The sequence below is a fragment of the Sciurus vulgaris genome (assembly GCF_902686455.1).
Source record: "Sciurus vulgaris genome assembly, chromosome: 11".
Lineage (NCBI taxonomy): Eukaryota > Metazoa > Chordata > Mammalia > Rodentia > Sciuridae > Sciurus > Sciurus vulgaris.
The window spans coordinates 589527-606907 of record NC_136472.1 but is presented as its reverse complement, the minus strand read 5'-3'; the positions used below and the strand labels follow the sequence as shown (position 1 = coordinate 606907).

At 57.3% G+C, this 17381-nt stretch overlaps 2 protein-coding genes across 4 annotated transcripts; one reads left to right on the top strand and one right to left on the bottom strand.

The window, feature by feature from the left end:
- Window positions 1-232: 232 nt before the first annotated feature.
- GATD1 (glutamine amidotransferase class 1 domain containing 1) lies at window positions 233-7100 on the top strand (the record flags this gene model as incomplete). 3 transcript variants are annotated; one of them, XM_079104350.1, is made up of 8 exons in its annotated part: window positions 233-360; window positions 2118-2194; window positions 2857-2962; window positions 3377-3484; window positions 4168-4262; window positions 4765-4867; window positions 5050-5161; window positions 5270-7100. In XM_079104350.1, the coding sequence occupies exons 1-8, from the start codon at window positions 297-299 to the stop codon at window positions 5274-5276; spliced, it is 672 nt and encodes a 223-aa protein (XP_078960476.1). In that variant the 5' UTR covers window positions 233-296. The 3 variants fall into 3 exon arrangements, with proteins under 3 accessions (XP_078960476.1, XP_078960477.1, XP_078960478.1); XM_079104351.1 differs by having other exon boundaries at window positions 234-360; window positions 4765-4858; XM_079104352.1 differs by lacking the exon at window positions 5270-7100 and having other exon boundaries at window positions 234-360; window positions 4765-4858; window positions 5050-5165.
- Window positions 7101-8033: 933 nt separating this feature from the next.
- TALDO1 (transaldolase 1) lies at window positions 8034-16468 on the bottom strand. The gene is made up of 8 exons (XM_079104349.1): window positions 16310-16468; window positions 12969-13092; window positions 10724-10831; window positions 10331-10462; window positions 9190-9365; window positions 8825-9022; window positions 8416-8561; window positions 8034-8218 (listed from the first exon to the last, which is right to left on the bottom strand). Exons 1-8 carry the CDS (start codon window positions 16404-16406, stop codon window positions 8186-8188), a joined length of 1014 nt encoding a protein of 337 aa, XP_078960475.1. The 5' UTR covers window positions 16407-16468; the 3' UTR covers window positions 8034-8185.
- Window positions 16469-17381: the final 913 nt, after the last annotated feature.

Sequence of the window (17381 nt, the reverse complement as noted above, 5' to 3'; positions counted from 1 at the left end):
GGACAGGCCTGCGCCCGGGGTGGTGCTCCGCCGCCACACCCGGCTCCGCGGCCCTCACCTCCGGACGCGCGGCGGCCGCCAGCCTGCCGCAGGGTCTCGGCCCCGGGTCCGCGCTGCTGCCTCCGAGCTGGAGGCGCCACTTCTCGCGCGCGCCGGGCGCGGGGACAGGTGCGCATGCGCCTTGCCGCTCGCAGCCCCGCCCGGCGCGTGGCCAGCGTGCTCCGGCGGCGCGCCGCGCAAGCGCGCACGCACGCGCGTACGCACGCACGCGCGCAGGCGGGCGTCGTCCGGTGGCCATGGCGTCCGAGCGGCTGCCCAGCCGGCCCGCCTGCCTCCTGGTGGCCAGCGGCGCCGCGGAAGGTGAGTTGCACGGGCCGTAGGCGGCACCTGGGCCGCTGCGCGCGTCCACTCGGGACCCGGGCCCTCCGGGCCTCACGCGGACCTGGGGCGTCTGCAGCGGACAGCGGCGGGGAAGGCGGCGCCGGCCCTCGCGTGCCCCTGGTTGGCTCGGCCTCGCTCTCGCGCAGAGGCTGCTCGGTGGGCCGGACGCAGGGACTCAGGGACTCCGCCGCCCGCGCACTGGGTCCCCGGCAGGCACTCAGGCGCCCGGCGCGGGAGGGCTGAGCGCGCGATTCCTTCGTGGCCCTCCAGTAAGTGACCAGCACAAAGTCCCGTTGCGGGGACTGGACGGTGACGGGGGGCGTGGCCTGTTGAGCCGCGGGACCCGACGGAGGCTGGAGGAGCGCTGAGGGGACTCGGCCCTGAGGCCCTGGAGGGGGTCGCCGGAGGCTCTGGTCCGAGCGTCAGGGCGGCCGTGCCCCAGGAGTGGCGTTGAGCACGTCCAGTGGGCTGGGGGTCGTGGGTGGGAGGGGTGCGGAGGGGGGCTTTGAAGAACTGCGTGGGCGGGAGCCGGGGTGGTTCGCCGGCCGGCGGGCTTTGCTACGTGGGCGTTGTGCGGAGAGTGTGCGTTAACTAAGGCGAGAGCGAGCTTCGGGCTTGGGTCCGGGGGTCACAGCGCAGGTCGCAGCGCTGTAGCTGGGCCAGCACGGGCCTTTAATCCCAGCAGCTCAGGAGCCGGGCGGCAGGATCGCAGTTGGCAGCCTGCGTGGGCAACTTGGCGAGGCCCTGTCTCAAAATAAAAAATAAAAAGGGCTGGGAATGTAGCTCAGTGGTAAAACGCCCTGGTTCACTCCCCAGGACAGCCGGAAGGGAGGGAGGGAGGGAGGGAGAGGGAGGAGAAGGCATTAGCATCTTAGAAGGTGAGGGGGGTCTGTTCCTCCCCGTGGGCCTGGAGCCTTCTCTACTGGGCAGGCCTTTTTGATTGATTGATTGATTGATTGTGGGGGTTGTATTCCAGGGCCTCATGCATCCTAGGCAAGCCTCTATCACTGAGCCTAGCCTGTTCCTTTTGGAAAAGTCCTTTGGCAGGCAGAAGGGAGCTGGGAATAGCTTGGTGGGAGTGGCAGAAGCCCAGAGCTCTGTGAGGAAGGGACCCCAGACCCCAAGTGCCCTTCCTCAGGCCGGAATACCTGGTGCCATCCTGTTGCTTCTTGCTAGAGCCACACCTCCATGGGAACAGGCTTTGCTCACGGCCTCCCTTTCCTAGCCAGGGTGCCTTGGACCCTGGTAGTTTTCGAGTGGCAGAGTCGAGTAAAAGGGAGTGCCACACTCGGGCTTTCCCTTGGAAAGTCCTGTTGTGACTGTGCGAGAGGACAGGAGGCGTGGGCAGTTGAGGTGGACAGGAGGTTGGGCAGTTGAGGTGGGCTACTTCCTGCCCCCAGTGCAGCTGGGGCTTGAGGATTGAGGTTGTAGTGGCAGTCTGCAGGGAGAGCCTGCCTTGGGCAATGCTGAACTGCTGGCCAGTTGGCAGGTCTCCTGGCACAGTGGGCCACGGCAGGCAGAGCACAGACCTGGCTGTAGCCTCAGATCACATCCTGTGCCTCAGCTTCCTGAACTTGAAGGGCTGCTGTCCTGTCCAAGGGCTGTAAGCGATGGGCCCTGAAGTGGAAGAGAAAGGCTACTCCTAAGGGTGGTTCTGGTGCCAGGAGAGGACACTTGGCAGCCTCCTGGGGTGGGAGTTGGGGGTGAGGTACCTATCTGGCACCACTCTCCTGCAGGTGTGTCCGCTCAGTCCTTCCTCCACTGCTTCACGCTGGCCAGCGCTGCCTTCAACCTGCAGGTGGCCACTCCTGGGGTAAGTCCAGCCACCCCTCTCCAGTGGACACTCAGGGTCCCTATTTCTCTGGGGGTAATGCCTCAAAGTGCCATTTCTCCCTAGGAGTTGTGAGCCCTCTGCAGTTGGTTGGACACTGAGGGAGCTGGCTTGGGGTGAGGGGTCCAAACAAAACCTGGTGGCATCCCCCCAAGTCCTGGTCCCCATTTCCTAGCTCTGATTCCACTGTGGTGAGGGAGACTTTTGTTGTGGCCTGTTTCTATATGTCTTCAAGTGAGAAAGATTTGGTCCTGGTGTGGGGACATGCCCAGATGTTTCCTCTAGGAGGAATGCCCGACCCTCTGGTGGTGTGGGCCCAGGAGGGGGCAGGCTGTGGTGGGGCCTACAGTAGAGACCTCCGTGTGCTAGCTCAGATGTGGGACTGCCCTGGCTGCCACACACTGGGTCTGGCTCTGTGGTCTTTCCTCAGCTGTTTTTCTTGTCCCTGATCCATCTGACTGCTGGTAGGACAGGGTCATCCATGGGAGGCCCCCTGCCCAGGACAGCCAGTGAAAGTGACCACAGTATTAGGTGCCTCTGTGCCCTGAGAGTCTACAGTGGGTCAGTGTTCCAGGCTCTCTGTGAGCCGTCAGTGGGGATAACCCCTGACGCTGACCTTCAACCTTTGGGCTCTGTTCCTACAGGGGAAGGCTATAGACTTTGTGGATGTGACTGAGAGCAATGCACGCTGGGTACAAGACTTCCGTCTCAAGGCCTACGCCAGCCCTGCCAAGCTCGAGTCCATTGACGGTGGGCTACTCCATGCTGGGCAGCCGTGCCCCCCTTACCCTGGGTGGTGTGCCTAAGAACTTGGAGGGTTAGGGATTCAGGTGGTCTGGGGTCTTAGTGCCTTTCCCTGCTTTGCCCCTGCTTCCCCCCCTGGGGCTTGCCCTCAAGTGCTGTGACTGTCCAGGGGAGCTTCCGGTCCACACCAGGGCTCCAGGGTTCCTGAGCTCCTCTGGGGAAGGGGTGGCACGTGGAGCTGTAAGTCAGGCTTGGCCTTTGGCGTCTACCTGGGGCTCCAGCCTATAACCTATGTAGGAGTCACAAGTGATACCATCTGGCCTGCAGGGCAGAGAGGAACCCAGTGGGTCCCTGTGGTGGGTCTGTCCTGGCCACACCCTTGTGACTGACACATGGCCTCCTGGCTGATGTCTCCCCCAGGTGCCCGGTACCATGCCCTCCTGATCCCCAGCTGCCCTGGGGCCCTGGCTGACCTGGCCAGCAGTGGATCTCTGGCCCGCATCCTGCAGCACTTCCACTCTGAGAGCAGTAGGTGACAAGAAACTGGAGGATGGGCAGGCAGATGCTGGGTAAGGGGTAGGATGCCAGGTCACTTCACCAGCCAGCCAGGCAGGTGTGGAAAGCCAGGTGATTCTGACTGACCAGTGGATGTGTGCTCTGCTCTACACACTGAGAGTGATCCCCCAAATACTGCTCTTTGGTCCCTGCCCTGTGGGCTCCCTAGGGGGCCGGTGGCTCTGCCCTTCTGGGCCTCTCATGGTGGCTGAGGCAGTATGCTGACTGGGTTTCTGGTGGGGATGGGTGACATTATGAGGGCATGTCAGTGTCGAGCAGGACGTCCCTTAGGGACCAGCATGCAGGCAGGCCAGGGTTCCACCCAGTGTCCTGGACCTGACAGGCCGTGGTGGTTTCTACCTTGGGAACACACCAGTGCAAGGAGCCCTTGGGGAGGAGCCAGGCGGCGCCACCCTGGGCAAGCCCACCACCTGGGAGTATCTTTCCCCCTGCATGGGGCGTCCTTTGAGGTAATAGACCTGGAACTCCCTGGGAACCCCACTTGTGCACGTGCCTCAGCCTCTACGTCTGAGGCCGCGCTCGGTCCTGAAGTACACTCTGGGAGTGGGGGGCCAGGTAGCCGGCCTGGGATCTCCTGGGAGTGGGTGGAAGCCCAGGCCGGCATCCAGGGCCTTGGGTGGCCTTGCTGGTTTCAGAGCCTATCTGTGCCATCGGTCATGGCGTTGCTGCCCTGTGTTGTGCCACCAGTGAGGACAGGTCCTGGGTGTTCCACGGCTACAGTCTGACAGGGGTGAGTGCCTCAGGGTCAGCCAGTGTCCACAGTCAGATGGCACCAGGAGCAGGTTCCTGTGGGCACTGTGACCGCTGTCCTCTTGTCTTTCCTGAGTTGAGCATGGATGTGAAGGTGGGGGTAGACTGGGGCCTTTTGGGGGCAGGCCTTCACCCCAGGACATTGTGGAGTCCATGAAGGGGCTCACTGTGAAGCTGCCAGTTCATCGTTTGGCTACCCAGATGCCCTCTGCCGGGGGAGCCAGGTCCTCTAGCTGCAGGGGATTCGCAGTCCCAGGGACACCCCAGGGGCAGGGTTGCTGGTCTTGCCCTGATCCCTGGCACCTGCCTCAGCAGTAGCCCCCACCCCACCCCGCTCCTCACCTCTGTGTGATGGGTAGGCTCCCATCTGACGCACTCTGGTTTGACCTGCCTGACCCTTAGAGAACCTTGGGAATAGGGGTGGACAGGCAGGAAAGAGTGGTGGGGGGCTGTGGCTGTAAGTCAGCACCCTGCCCCTGCAGCCTTCCGTGTATGAGCTTGTGAGGGCTCCTGGCTTCGCCCGCTTGCCACTGGTGGTAGAGGACTTCGTGAAGGACTCTGGCGCTGGCTTCAGTGGTGAGCCTGGTGGGCACCCCACATTTATAAGAGATGGGTGGGGGTGACCTACTTGTCCTGGGGAGCAGCCAGCCAGGCCAGCCCCCAGGTTGTGTGCCTGTACGCTCCTGTGCTGGTGCTCACAGCCCCTCAGCGGCGGGAGTGTGTCTGCGCTATGAAGCTCCTAAGGCCTATACCTTCGGTCCTTTTAGCCAGTGAGCCTGACGCTGTGCATGTTGTGCTGGACCGCCATCTGGTCACCGGACAGAATGCCAACTCCACTGTCCCTGCTGTCCAGAACCTGCTCTTCCTCTGTAGCAGCCGGTGAGGATCTGGGAAGGGACTTTGGGTGGGTTCCTGCCTCCCCAGGCCATATTGTGGCGATATATACACTATAGTTACCTGAGACCTGATCGCATGTCCTTCCCATAGGAAATAAGCCTTCAGGAAGACCCTGCCTCTTTGTGATCATCTGGGCGTCCCCAGAAGTAGCTGGGCTTGCTCTGATGTCTTCTGCTGGCTCCTGAGGACCCTGCCACTCCTGGGACTGTTGGAGGCCTACAGGAAGCAGCCCTGAGGTGTCAGCACTTGTGGGACAGCGCCCTTGGGCACCATGTGTGCTGTGCTGCTGCTGGGTGGTCCTCAAGAATTCCAGGTCAGGCATCCCTGGGAGGACTGGTTAGCTCACCACCAGCAGAAGGGTGCTGGCTGCAAGGATCCCGGGACAGGGGCCTGCTCCAGTCAGTCCACTGCCCTACCCTTCAGCTGTGGTGGGGCTGGGGCTGGCAGGCCAGAGCCTCCTCCAGCTCCTGACCCTTGCCACTGTGAAGAGTGTCCTGGGACACACTGCGTCCATACTGGCTGAAATTGGCAGCAGTCATGCTGAAGAACTTGGCTTTCTTTTAACCCTTGCTGGTGTGGGTTTATTTTTCTAGTGATATTGGTGATTTGGGGGTGAGGGTCAGTGGTAGCGTACCACTGGGTTCAATCTCCAGCACTGGGGGGCGGGAAGCAGTGCCGTTTCCCCAAGCTTTCCCTGTGCCCTCTGGCTGCTGAGCCCAGTTTCAGAGGTGCCTCTGCCTGCAGCTATTCCACATGCTCCACCTGGGAGTGGCCATGCATGGGCTCTGGAGGTGGGTGGTGTGAGCCCCTGCCTCCCAAACCAAGGACAGGCCTTTGCTGGGAACTCCAGGTCAGTATGCAGCCACCGCCCTTCTGGACACAGCTTGTTTGCTGTCTGTCCTCTTGGGGCATCTGGCTTGACTGTGGTCCTCCTGCGAGCAATCCACTGGCCCTAGAGTGAGTGCTCCTGAGTAGCTCAGTTCTTCTTGCCCACCACCCTGACCCATGCTTGAGCCTCCTCTTCCTGCTCGCATCCCTGATCTGCCACAGCAGGCACTAGGGTGCCAGGGACCTGTGGGAGGCCCCTTATCTAAGTGCAAGAAGGAAGCAGGGCAGCCAGGAGACCCTGGACCACATTGGGAAGCTGTTCAAGACCCCTGCTGCAGGCCTGTGCTGTCCAGATCTGCCCTAAACCCTGGTGATAAGGCTTCCTTCAGGCTGCTGTAACAGAAAACACAGAACCAGTGGTCTCTAGAGGACAGAAATGTATCTTATGGTTCTGGAGGCTGGAAGTCCAAGATCCAAGTGTGTGACCTCCTGGCTTCCAGAGGAGCCTCTGGCTGTCCCCCATGGCGTGGGAGGGATGAGAGCTTGCTGGGTTCCTTTTGCAGAGCACTGATCCCACTTATGGGCATGGTACCCTCAACCTAATCACCTCCCAGAGGCCTCACCTCTGAACACCATTGCCTTGGGGGCCAAGTTTCTGTGAGTTTTGGGGAGACAGCAGTGCTGACATTTGTTCAGAGCTGCTGATTGGTCAGCCCCACCTGAGCAGATCCAGATGTATGGATTTGAAGATGCAGGTGGGCTGTGACTGGGCCTGGCCTCTGGGGCTGGGGGTTGGGTGTCAGGCTGGAGAAGAGGAGAGCAAAAGGGTAGAAAAAGTGGGTGGTCACTGAGTGAGCCTTTCCACATATGCCCAGTGTTTGTAAGGTGTGCTCACGTCTACCCAAGAGAAACAAACAGCCCACATGAGAATGGTACGTGGTGTTTGTGGCAGTGTTAGTCACTCAGAATAAACAGGATGGGGTGTGGCTCAGTGATGAGCACTTGCCTGGCACGCATGAGGCCGTGGGTTCCATCCCTAGCAACACACACACAAAAGTAAATAAAGGACAAACTGTGGCTTATCTCAATGGAATATCATCAGTGTCTAATACTGTTAATGTCCATCAATAATGGTATCCATACAGTGGCCGTAAAAAGAAAGATGGGCTAATACATCACAAAGCTGGCCTGGGTGCCACATGGAGAAGGCGCTCAGTCGTCAAAGCCTTCAGGTGTCTGTTTACATCCAACATCCAGAAACAGGTGAGCAGCATGAGATGTGAACACGGGTGGTATGCTCATGCACAGCCTGGAGTCCCCTGAAGGCCCTGCTGCTGTGCACACTGGGAGGCACAGGACGTGTTCTCCTAGAGCAGCACTCTGCCCAGGCCAGAGGGCTGGGTGCTGTGGAAAGCTTTGGTCCTTGCCTACATGCTGTGTTGCCGGGGAGTGGGAGGGACCTGCGGGAGGCAGGTATCTGCACAAGGCCGCATCACCCCTGCTCCCCCTGACGTCCCTGGGGGCAGATTCAGGCTTGGTGGGCAAAGGAGGGGACTGACCTGGAGTGGTGCGGCCTTATGTGGGCCCAGGCACTCCTCCATTACTGGCCAGCCCAGCCTTCTACGTCTGCCCCTGGGGCCCTGCCAACTGCTCCCCCAGCCTTTGGCCCTAGTGTTTCTAGGTGTGTGGGCCACCTACAAGCCCTCCTGGTGTACGTGTTCTGCTTTGCTGGGTTTCCCACATGCAGGTGTGACACTGGCACCCGTGTGCTGCTGCTTCCACAAGGTGGTACCACCAGTCTTACCCAGACCTGCTAAGGACAGGGCAGCCTGGACCCAGAGCAGGAAGCACATCAACACCCTGGGGCCTGATGCTGCCCTCAGCTTTGGCTGTAACCACCCCTCCCCAGGGCAGGGCCCACATTCCAAGCCAAAGGCCTGTAGTCTAGCTCCTGACCCTTACCCCCTCTCCTAGGTCACAGCCAACAGAGGGGTAGTTGGTGCTGAAGGAACAAGGGACACACAGCACAGGAAAAGCAATTGCTTTAATGCATTAGGCAAATTTTACAAAAAATCAGAAACCTATGATCTGTCCCTGTTCCGATTGCTGAAAAAACGCACGATTCATCACAAGCCATGTACAGTCGGCCCCAGGTCTGGGGTCCAGCCTCAGACGCTACTACTTGCCATTTTCTGCACTGAACATTCGTTCCTAGAAACAAGCACAGGGTGAGTTGTACAGCAAACCCTTGGCACCCCAGCCAAGGCTACCATACATATGGGCTGGGCCAGAGTCCCTGGAACTCCCCAGGCCCCAGGATGGTCTAGGCAGGTGAGTGGGACCCAGGCCTGGTCTCTCGTGGGGTCTAGCGTATGCCAAGGAGGCTGCCCTGCCCACATGGAACTCACCGTCAGCATCCGCTCCAACTTCACAGCATCAGCAGCAAACTTTCGGATCCCATCAGAGAGCTTCTCCACAGCCATCTGGTCCTCATTGTGCAGCCATCGGAAGGCCTTTTCATCCAGGTGCATCTTCTCCAAGTCACTGGCCTGGGCTGAGCAGACACCATAGCACTGCATGCCTGACCTGACCCCTCAGGCCCAGAGCTGTCCTCAGGCTCTAGGCCTGGCAATCCCATAGGAACAGCCCTTGGCCCAACGAGGATGGCCTGCAGCGTTCCAGTCATCAACTTAAGCCACGTTAGGAAGCAGCCCTCTGTTGATGCCCGCCCCTGCCTCCTGGCGACGTGGCCCAGAATCACTGGGGCAGAGATGGGGCCGTGTGGCCTTGTGGCCTCTTCTGGGCCCAGGGCCTTACCTCCCTTGGCTGAGAGCACAGGTGCCACCTTGGTGTTGTCTTTAAGCAGCTCCCCTAGGAGCTTGGGTGAGATGGTGAGGAAGTCGCAGCCTGCCAGTGCTTTGATCTCGCCCGTGTTGCGGAAGGAGGCACCCATGACAATGGTCTTGTAGCCAAACTTCTTGTAGTAGTTGTAGATTTTGGTGACGCTCTTCACCCCTGGAGGAGACCTAGCCATGTTCCAGGGTGGCCCAGCAGCACTGAGCTGCTGTCCCCACCCAACCCAGCCCTGACTGTGCCTCTGGCCTTGCTCTGGGGGTACCCAGGTGCCTCACTGTTCCCTGGCATGCAGCCCCTGCACACTATCACCTCAAGAGGTAGCTCACCAGGGTCCTCCAGGGGCTCGAAGGACTTCCTGTCTGTGTTGGCCATGTGCCAATCCAGGATGCGCCCCACAAAAGGAGACACAAGCGTCACGCCCGCCTCGGCACAGGCCACAGCCTGGGCGAAGGAGAAGAGCAGCGTCATGTTGCAGTGGATGCCGTGCTGCTCCTCCAGCTCCCTGTAGGCAGGTGGGTGCAGCTGAGTCTCCACGTGGGTGGCAGAACAGCACATCCACATCGAGCACAAACCTGGGGCTCAGTGGGGTCTAGCAGGACAGAGGCCAGGAAGTCCGAGTGCCATGCCTGCCCCACTGGGACCAGCCACAGTAAACCCATGGCCCCAGCCTCTCCCAGCAGAAGTCCCTTGGATGTCAGGTCCCTCACCCCATACTTGCCCATCTGTGGACATCCTGGGGTCCTTCTGCCAAGTGGCCAGGGTGTGGGCTGGGAGAGTTAGCCCCTGTTGAGGCCCCTCCAGCTGTAAGTTCCCTCTCAGGAACCAGCTTCAGAAGCACCTCACACAGGTGACCGAGTTTGACTGCGGAGCTTAAACCATGCTGGTGCAGCTCTTCTACTGACCACGTGGTCCAGCAACCCCTCTTCAACATTTGTCCACAAGAAGCAAAACCCCCATCCACACCGATGTGCACACCCACGTTCACACATTATTCACAAGTGCCTGAGTGTCCACTAGCAAATGAGTGGTCCACCTAACATGGAGCGTCACTCAGCTGGAAAACACCTGCTCCAGGGTGGAAGAGCCTGGATGTCACTTCAGTCAGCACGCACAAAAGGCCACATGGTGGTTCCCATGTCTGCTTAAGAGGGCAGTTCAGTGGCTGAACGGGGTGTGGTCGTGGAAAGAGCAAACGGCACAGAGAGCAGACCATGGCCTCCCAGGACCAGCTGACCTATGTGACTAACAGGCTCCCTCTGGCTGAGAAAGGGCAATTTCACTCTGGTTTTTACATTTCCCATCTCTTCCACTCTGAGCATGTAATTTGTATAACAATAGTTTACTCTTCCAAAACTGAGTAAATTTAGGCTGGCCTTGAGTGGGGAGACTGAAAGAATCCCTACTTCCTGGGCTGGCCTAGGACAGAGGGCAGGCCTGCACAGATTCCTCCTGGCAGGGGACACTTACCTTCCAGCCTGAATTCCCTCCCAGGTTGATGATAGCTTGATGAGAATTCTCTCCTTGCTGACTCCAGCTTCCTTGTAAAGCTCAATGAGGCGCCTGGCTCGGGCCACCATTGCATCCTTATCAAAGGAGAGCCTGTGAGGGCAGGGGGACCGCATGCCCCTCAGATCACGCGGGGCACCCACCAGGAATATCAAGTTGGCAGCAGGGTATCCTGAGTCAGCAACGAGTGCACAGTGAGGCTCAGGGAACAATGTGACTCTGTCTTGGGCCACGGGCTGCTCTATTCACAAGAGGCAGCCAACACCCGGACATCAGTCACTGCAGAGGAGCAGACCTCCCACCAGAGGCCACAGACAGGATCAGCCCCTGGGCTGCCTCCCCAAGCATTCCCACCTGGCATCTACTTCTGTGGACACACGGCCTGGAATCTTCTTCAATATTTCTGCTCCAAACAACACGAAAAGTTTATCAACAGCATTTTTAATCTGGTCTTCTTGTGGCCTAAAATTCAGAGGGAAAGCTGAGTTAGAAGCTGTGAGGCACTGGCACCCCCAGGACAGATGCTGTGCGTCCTGGGCCGGTTTCCTCCCTCTTATCTGTCTGGTTGGTTTCTGGACCTGGGGATGGAACCTGGAGGTGCCCTACCACTGGGCCACACCCCAGCCCTTGTGATTCTGAGACAGGGTCCTGCTAAGTTGCTGAGGCTGGTCTCAAACTTGCCATCCTTCTGCCCTGGCCTGCCCAGCTGCTGGGATCACAGGCATGGCCACCATACCCAGCTCCCTCCATCCCCTTCTCCTCTAAAAACATTTCACTGTGGTAAAATACCTATACCATAAAATCTGCCATTTTAAATGCACAGCTCAGTGATACTAAACACACTTGCCCTGCTGTGCAGCCACCTCCACATCCGTCTCCACAGCTTTCTCATCTCAAACTGAATCCTTCTATCTTCTGTCACTTGTAAAAACTTACCTTTTCACCCAAAGAAATGACAAATGTTTAAGGAGATAGAAAAATAATCACCCTGATTTGACCATACACATTGTATACATAAATTATCATCCTGTACCCCATAAACCTATGTAATTATTATATGTCAAAAAGAACATCGGGGGCTGGGGAGATAGCTCAGTTGCTAGAGTGCTTGCCTTGCAAGCACAAGGCTCTGGGTTCAATCCCCCCCAAAAAAAACATCAGGGCCAGGTGCAGTGGTGCACACCTGTGATCCCAGTCGCTTGGGAGGCTGAAGTAAGAGGATCACAAATTCAAAGCCAGCCTCAGCAAAAGCAAAGCTCTAAGCAACTCAGTAAGACCCTATTTCTAAATAAAATAGAAACTAGGACTGGGGATGTGACTTAGGGGTTGAGTGTCCCTGAGTTCAATCCCCAGTACCCTCCCCCCGCCCAAAAAAAAAAAAAAAAAAAAAAAAAAACAGGGGCTGGGGTTGCAGCTCAGTGGTAGCACACGTGCCTAGCACGTGTGAGGCACTGGGTTCAATCCTCAGCACCACATAAAAATAAAAGGTAATGTGTTCATCTATAACTAAAAACATTTTAAAAAAAGAACATCAGACAGTATTATCTACTCACGTGATAATCTGGAAGAGCAAAACTACGGGGATAAGAAGGGGACAGAGGAGAGGGAGACCTGGGAGAGGAACCACCAGTGCTGGCCACCCTGCGCCTTGGCCGTGGCCTTCAGTGTGTCCATTCTGTCTCAGCTACCTTTGGCAGGTACTCAGGGTGCACTGCCATGTGACTGAACCTCAGTAAGACCTGACTCTGAAAAGTGACCTTTTTACTCTCTGAGATGCTTGGGCAGACAACAGGTAGAGGCAGGTGCTGTTCCAAGGTGACAAGGTGATCGTCCTTGCTGCCCACTGCACACCAAGAGGTCTTAAGCCAGCGACACAGGAGAGCGCATGGGCCACCTGGACTCGGGAGTAGAACCTGGCTGGCCGCCCCACTGCGGGAGCACCATGAGAAAAGGAAACGGAGTAGCTGCGGGGGTGGGGGGCAGTCAGTGTAGAGTACTGTCCAGGAGGCATGGGGGAGCACCTGCAGGACGCTGTACCTAGCAGAGCCTCAGGAAGAGTCACACCTGTCCAATGTCTAGAAAATGCAAACCCGTGGAGATCAAGGGTAGGTTTGTGGTTACCTGGAGAAGGTACTCTTTTTTAAAAAAAAAATCTTTGTATTTGTAGATGAACAGAACACCTTTATTTTATTTGTTTAGTTTATGTGGTACTAAGGATTGAACCCAGTGCCTCACACATGCTAGGCAAGCGCTCTGCCACTGAGCCACAGCCCAGCTTGAAGGTGTTCTCTTAACGCCAGGGTGGTGACAGACACCAGTGCACAAGGTTGCCAAAATTCACTGGATTGTGCTGTTAAAAATTATGAAATGACGGCCAGAAGGCAGACGAGCAATTGCCAGAGACGCAGAGTTGAGACACAAAGTCCTGCTGCAGGGGCAGGGGAGGGACCCTAGGGGTGTCCAGAATGGTGCCACTCCCACCTGCACCTTCAAACAGGTGCAGTTCATGCCACGAGGAGCACACTCCAGGAAACAGGACAGCACAGGTGGGATGCCAGGCCACGGAGACCACTAGGCCCTGCTGGGCCCCAGCACTTACCCGCCCAACTTCTTGCCATAGGCGATGGCCTCCTCCACCAGCTCTTGGTAGGCAGGCATCTGCGCTGCGGCCAAGATCAGGGATGGGTTGGTAGTGGCATCCTGGGGCTTGTACTCATCAATGGCTAGGGAAATAATTTTCAAAAGCAGGGAAGTAAATGGAGCTGAAACCTCAGTGGGGGCCCCCAGGGTGGTCTGGGTCCCAGGACAAATGCCCTCACAGCTCCTCGCCTTGGAGACTGTCTACAGTGATCAGACAGGAGCCAACAACCAGCTCATGAGAGCATGCATGCCCTGCAACAGCTGGCTTCACACCCAGGGGAAAGTGTGTGTCTTGCTGCCCTGCAGCCATTGACAATGACAATGACAGAACAATGACAATGACAATGACAGAACAGATCCTGGGTGCTCAACTGCAACAGTCTTCAACACATTAGATCTTTCTCAGGAATTCAGAAGCCAATGAGGCTTAACCTGGGGTCCTGCAGATCCACTATCTGAATGGAATGAGCATACACGGCCATCTGTGCCTGGAGACATGCTGGTTCTGCATGTTTATTTGACACACAAGTATTTGAGATGGAGAACAGATTAAGAACTAACAGGGGATCTCTGGGAACAGGGCAGTTCTGTCCTGACTACTGTGGTGGCTACGCGAACCTAAATGTCATGAAACCAGGGCAGAGACACCTCCAGTGCAGACTGCAAACAGGGAGCACTGAGTCAGACCTGCACATGGCATGCTTCACACCACTGCAGGAACAGGGGGAAGGGAAGGGTTACTGGGCTCTCAGGGCTTATTTTGCAACTCTGTTGAGTATAATTTCAAAATAAGGAGTTAGGAAAGTGTGCTCTGGCATCATGGGGGCTCAGGTGTGCCAGAATTCACTCAGCAGTGCTCCTAAAAGGAGCATTTCACTGTAGAAAGTCACCCCTCAATACAGTCAGCTTTCAGTGAACTGCTTTTACCATCACTGAACACAAAACCGAGGGTAGGCAAGAGGGTGCATACCTGTAATCCCAACCACATAGGAGGCTATTGCAAGAGGATCACAAGTTCAAAGCCAGCCTCAGCAACTTATGTTTGAGACTGTTTCGAAATAAACAAGTGTTGTGTAGCTCAGTGGTAGAGCACCTGCCCACATGCAGGAGGCCCTTGGTTCAATCCCCAGCACTGCAAGCCAACAACAAAGTCAGACATGCTGGCACACGCCTGTAATCCCAGTGGCTGGAGAGGCTAAGGTAGGAGGATCACAAGTTCAAAGCCAGCCTTTTGAGGCCCTAAGCAACTTAGAACCTATCTCATAATAAAAAATAAAAAGGGCTAGGGACATGGGTTCAATCCTGGGGACCAAAAAGAAAAAACAAATGAAACAATAAAACTCATGGATAGAGCTCAGTGGCAATGCATGCTTAGTACATGTGATACCCTGGCTTGATCCCAGGGTTTGCAAACAAACCGAAACTCATGGAGGTCAACAGTTGGGTTTCAGGGCCTAGAGACCCTCAGGCTGACATGACTGAAGGGCAAGTTGTTCTGGAAAGGACAGCAGCTTTCACTGCATTCAGAAGTCTGTGCCCTGAGGAGCCAAAACCTTCTTCACTCATAAAATACTGATCTTAAACCTGCCGCTGTATTTACAATTACACATTTGTGAATCTATACTATTAATGAATGAATGTTTAAATAAAATTGTTAATACTCATTTATAAAAGATGGCACTTGGTTTAGAGATTTCTAAAAATAACAACACTCCCCAGGTCCCTCCTGGTAATACCTTAGGGAAATCCCTGCTCTACCTGGAGGGAGAGCAGGAAGTGCTGCAGGCAAGGGCTTTGTCCATTGAGCAAATGTTGAAAATTATTCTCAATGCTAAGAAGGGAAAGAGTGGAAGAGCAGCAGATGCAACCACTTTGAAGGCACTCTTTTTTTTTTTTTTTTCTGTGCTGAGGATTGAACCCAGGGCCTTGTGGATGTGAGGCAAGTGCAAACACTGTACCAACTTCCCTGAAGGCACTCTCCTAACAGACCTGGGCTACACAGGCAGGCAAGGGGAAGCACACAGCTCCAGTGGGTCTCCTGAAATCCTCTAACAAAGCACAGAACTCTTGTCAGATGAATGTGGTGTATGCTGCCAGACCCCAACCCAGTCACTAAGTCCATGCTTTATATTTAAGCAGCCAGATATGCCTAATCACTCTCCAAGGCTCAGCTAGATAAACAATGTGCTTACTCAGTTAACAAGAGGAATTAAAGCCTGTTTCTCAAGTCACCATGAGAAAGCAGAAAAGAGGAAGGTGCTCTTGGTATTGGGTGCTCACATCAGTGGAGCATTCCATGGTTGTCCTCAGAGCCTTACTGTTTACAGTGAACACCAAGCAAGGCTTGCCTGCACACACTGCAGGACCCAGAGCTAAGATGACTGTCCAACCCTTCCAAGTTCTCTCCAAGCCTAGAAAAGCTCAACTCTCACAACAGGACAGTCATGGCTTTGGTCAGTGCATGGGTCTGACCCACCCAGCTCAGCTGGGGAGGATGCCCATCTAGGCTCAGCACCTGTCACAGGTCATCAGCTACACACAGGAAGGTGAGTGCAACAAGGATGAAGGTAGGTGTCCAGCCAGTGGTCCTGGACTTGCCCACAGCACCAGGCCAAACAGCTATGCCTGCACTATCAAAGGCTGAATGCCTGGGGTCAGTGCTGGGAAAACTCCCCACCCACTGACATTTCACAAGGGGCTCGTGTCCTAGATGTTCCCAGACTGGTGTGGGGTCCTGCGACCCTGCTCCTGAGGGAGGGCTGTAGTCCAACCTCATCTGGAGGCTGGAGAAGACCGATCCTTGATCCCAGAGTTCACGCTGGATCTTCCCTGACCCCCAGCCTGCTCTTCCTTGACACTCCACTCCTGACCCCATCCCACTCTTCCCAGACCCCTGTCCTGTGCCAGACCCTCAACCTTGATCCCTAGGCTCCTCTTGCGGGACTCCCAGGCCCTGCTCTTCCCTAACCCCTAGCCCCCTCTTCCCTTACCTCCGTCCCAGAATCTGCCACTGACCCCAGCTCTGCTCTCCTGCCACCCCAGTCCTCCCGCCCTGATCCCTAGAACCCCTTGCCCGACCCCTGACCCCGAGCCTGATCCCTCGCCCCCTCTTGCCCGACCCCTGACCCCGAGCCTGATCCCTCGCCCCCTCTTGCCCGACCCCTGACCCAGTCCCTGACCTCCGCCCGGGGGTCCGCTAGGCCCCGCCCCGGGAACCACCATCCGTGTCCGCGTCCCGGAACAGGGGAGCCGCAGTCGGCTAAGGGCCGCGCACCGCGCGGCCCGCCTCGTGCCGCTCACCGTGGAAGTCGCCCGTGTCGGCCACCACGGTGGTGAACTGCTTCAGCTGGTCCAGCGCGGACTCCATCCTCTGGCGCTTCACCGGAGAGCCCGACATGGCGAGGCGCGGACGGGGTCGACAACGCAGGGAGCGCGGCGGCCCACAATGCTCCGCGCGCTCCGGCCAATCGGAGGGGGCGCCCCGCCCCGCCCCGGGGAGAAGCCCCGCCTCGCCCCGCCCCGCCTCGCCCCGCCCCCAGCCTGCCGGATCCCGGAGCGGCGCGGCGCCGCGAGTCTGGTGTTGCCGAGGTTGCGGGCGGATCTGGGCCCGTGGCTCCGTGGGGCCGTGTGCAGTCGCCGCCCCCCTTTCCCAGCGAGGAGCTTCGCCGTGTCGCCCAAGCTGACCTAGAACTGCTGGGCTCTAGCGACCTCCTTCCTCAGCCTCCCGCGTGCTGGGACCCGGGGCTCCACTTCACCCAGCTTCGCCCCTTAAAGCACCACGTGTATCAGAGGGCGACCACCCCGAGGCCCAGAGCCTGCCCCTTTGAACCCCGCCCAGGTTTGCAGCCTACTGGACGCAGTAGTGCGATCCCAGGTAGTGCATCGCTCCCCAGCCACCCTCAGGTGCGCCCCTCCTCCCGGCCAAGTACCCCTGGAAGCTTGTTTCCTGAGGGGTGTACTGAACACGCTTTCTATGGGAAAAAAGCAGAGGCTGCCCCCGCCCGGCTCACAGCACCACAGGCATCAGTGAAGCAGCATAAATCAGATGCAGGTCGGAGGAGGACGCAGAGCATCCACTGGTGTGAACAGGTTTCCCTTGCGCAGGGCATGGGCATTAGGCCTCTGAGGAGTGAAAGAAGAACCTGTCATTGCCACACTGCTCACCCACACTGGCTCCCATTCGGTGACCCTGGAGCCCCAGTTTAGCTGGGGCCCTCAAAACAAAGGACTCTGAAGAAACTATGGGGTGATGGAATGTTCCCCACCCGACCAGCAGCATTACCCCTGCCTCCACCCAGAACTTGTTAAGTGTCCCTTCCGTGATCTCCCCCAGGCCCACTGAGTTGCAGACCAGATGAGCCCAGACAAGCTG